This window comes from Myotis davidii, unplaced genomic scaffold, assembly GCF_000327345.1.
Source record: "Myotis davidii unplaced genomic scaffold, ASM32734v1 scaffold472, whole genome shotgun sequence".
Lineage (NCBI taxonomy): Eukaryota > Metazoa > Chordata > Mammalia > Chiroptera > Vespertilionidae > Myotis > Myotis davidii.
In genome coordinates this window covers 297,617-298,133 of record NW_006283774.1, presented here as the reverse complement: position 1 = coordinate 298,133, position 517 = coordinate 297,617, and the positions used below count along the sequence as shown (strand labels likewise).

The following is a 517-nucleotide window of genomic DNA, read 5'->3' as shown; positions in this document are numbered from 1 at the left end:
GCAGCGTGGCCTGTCCCAGCTCCTCACTCCCACATCTGCGGGGCTGCTGCTCCCCGAGGCCCCGCCCTGGCTGTGTCCGCACACACCTCTCCCAAGGCTGCCTTCTTAGCCGCCTGTGTGGACACCATCGGCCTCAACCTGGAAGCAAGCACAGGAGGGGTGAGGGGGGCACGGGAGGGGGGCATGGGAGGGGAGCAGGAGGAGCACTCTTGGGCCCCAGTCTGCTGTTCTCCTCCCAGCAAACAGCTCTGGCTGCCCCCACACAGGTCAGCGCTGGCACCCTCCAGGCCCACAGCAGGGGACACCCAGCTTGTGCTAAGGGCACCCCTTCCCCGGGCCTGCTCTCCCTCCCCACACCCTCCAAACACAGAGCCAGGGCACCTTTCCCGCTGTCACCTGCGAGGGGCCGAGTGGGGAACACAGCGCTCCCACCTGAGGCGGGCTCCCCTGCGGGCCCAGGAGCCCCACGCCCAGGGCTGGTGGCAGGAGGCGGGGGGGGGCGGCAGGGGCCCCATGG

The 517-nt window shown here is 70.4% G+C and overlaps 1 protein-coding gene across 1 annotated transcript in view; it reads right to left on the bottom strand.

Moving 5' to 3' along the window:
* Positions 1 to 517, bottom strand: part of BRF1 (BRF1, RNA polymerase III transcription initiation factor 90 kDa subunit) — an 11,685-nt gene that overhangs the window by 1,426 nt on the left and 9,742 nt on the right. Inside the window, exon 8 of the mRNA XM_015566741.1 lies at positions 87 to 389. Within this exon, the coding sequence (XP_015422227.1) occupies positions 87 to 389 (303 nt within the window). The remainder of the gene's footprint in view (positions 1 to 86; positions 390 to 517) is intronic.